The sequence below is a fragment of the Otolemur garnettii genome, unplaced genomic scaffold, assembly GCF_000181295.1.
Source record: "Otolemur garnettii isolate 467f Iridium unplaced genomic scaffold, OtoGar3 scaffold00214, whole genome shotgun sequence".
Taxonomy (NCBI): Eukaryota; Metazoa; Chordata; class Mammalia; order Primates; family Galagidae; genus Otolemur; species Otolemur garnettii.
This window is the reverse complement of record NW_003852609.1, coordinates 232082-232639: the sequence shown is the minus strand read 5'-3', so window position 1 is coordinate 232639 and position 558 is coordinate 232082. Positions and strand designations below refer to the sequence as shown.

Sequence of the window (558 nt, the reverse complement as noted above, 5' to 3'; positions counted from 1 at the left end):
CATTTAATAGGCTGATAAAACTAATTATTATTGAATTGGAAAGTTACTTTATTTCTTTTTTAAAAAGAATTCACATATATTTAAAACACAAGAGGAGAGAAAGATACCTATAATGATGACAAGGCAAATATTCCTTACCTGTAGGATCTGTAGAAATTCTTTTGGTACTCTGGGGACGGTTGATTAATTTTTTATGCTATTGGGGGAAGGCACAAAGAAAAAGCAGAAGACATCATTAATTTGTGAACAAGCTGTAACAAAAATCCATCTGAACCTCATTCCTGTTTGAAAGAAGTACCGAATTGCATACCTTGCAAAATTACATCTTGTATTTATGCACAAATGTACAGCAATTGCTCTCCTAAGATAAGGCAAAATACATTAACCCACATCTCTCAGCAAATTTAAATCTATGAATACACATTTAAATATTATTATAGCCCTTGCAGTAACTTTGAATAAATATTTTCCAGCTAAAATTTAAATCTGTTAAAACCAACTAACCAACTAACACAGAGTAATTTACCTCTGTGCTGTGAACATGACATTTTGTGAAAT

The 558-nt window shown here is 30.8% G+C and overlaps 1 protein-coding gene across 1 annotated transcript in view; it reads right to left on the bottom strand.

Moving 5' to 3' along the window:
- DTHD1 (death domain containing 1) overlaps window positions 1–558 on the bottom strand; it is a 71259-nt gene that overhangs the window by 4449 nt on the left and 66252 nt on the right. The window contains exon 9 of the mRNA XM_003801623.2: window positions 139–196. Within this exon, the coding sequence (XP_003801671.2) occupies window positions 139–196 (58 nt within the window). The remainder of the gene's footprint in view (window positions 1–138; window positions 197–558) is intronic.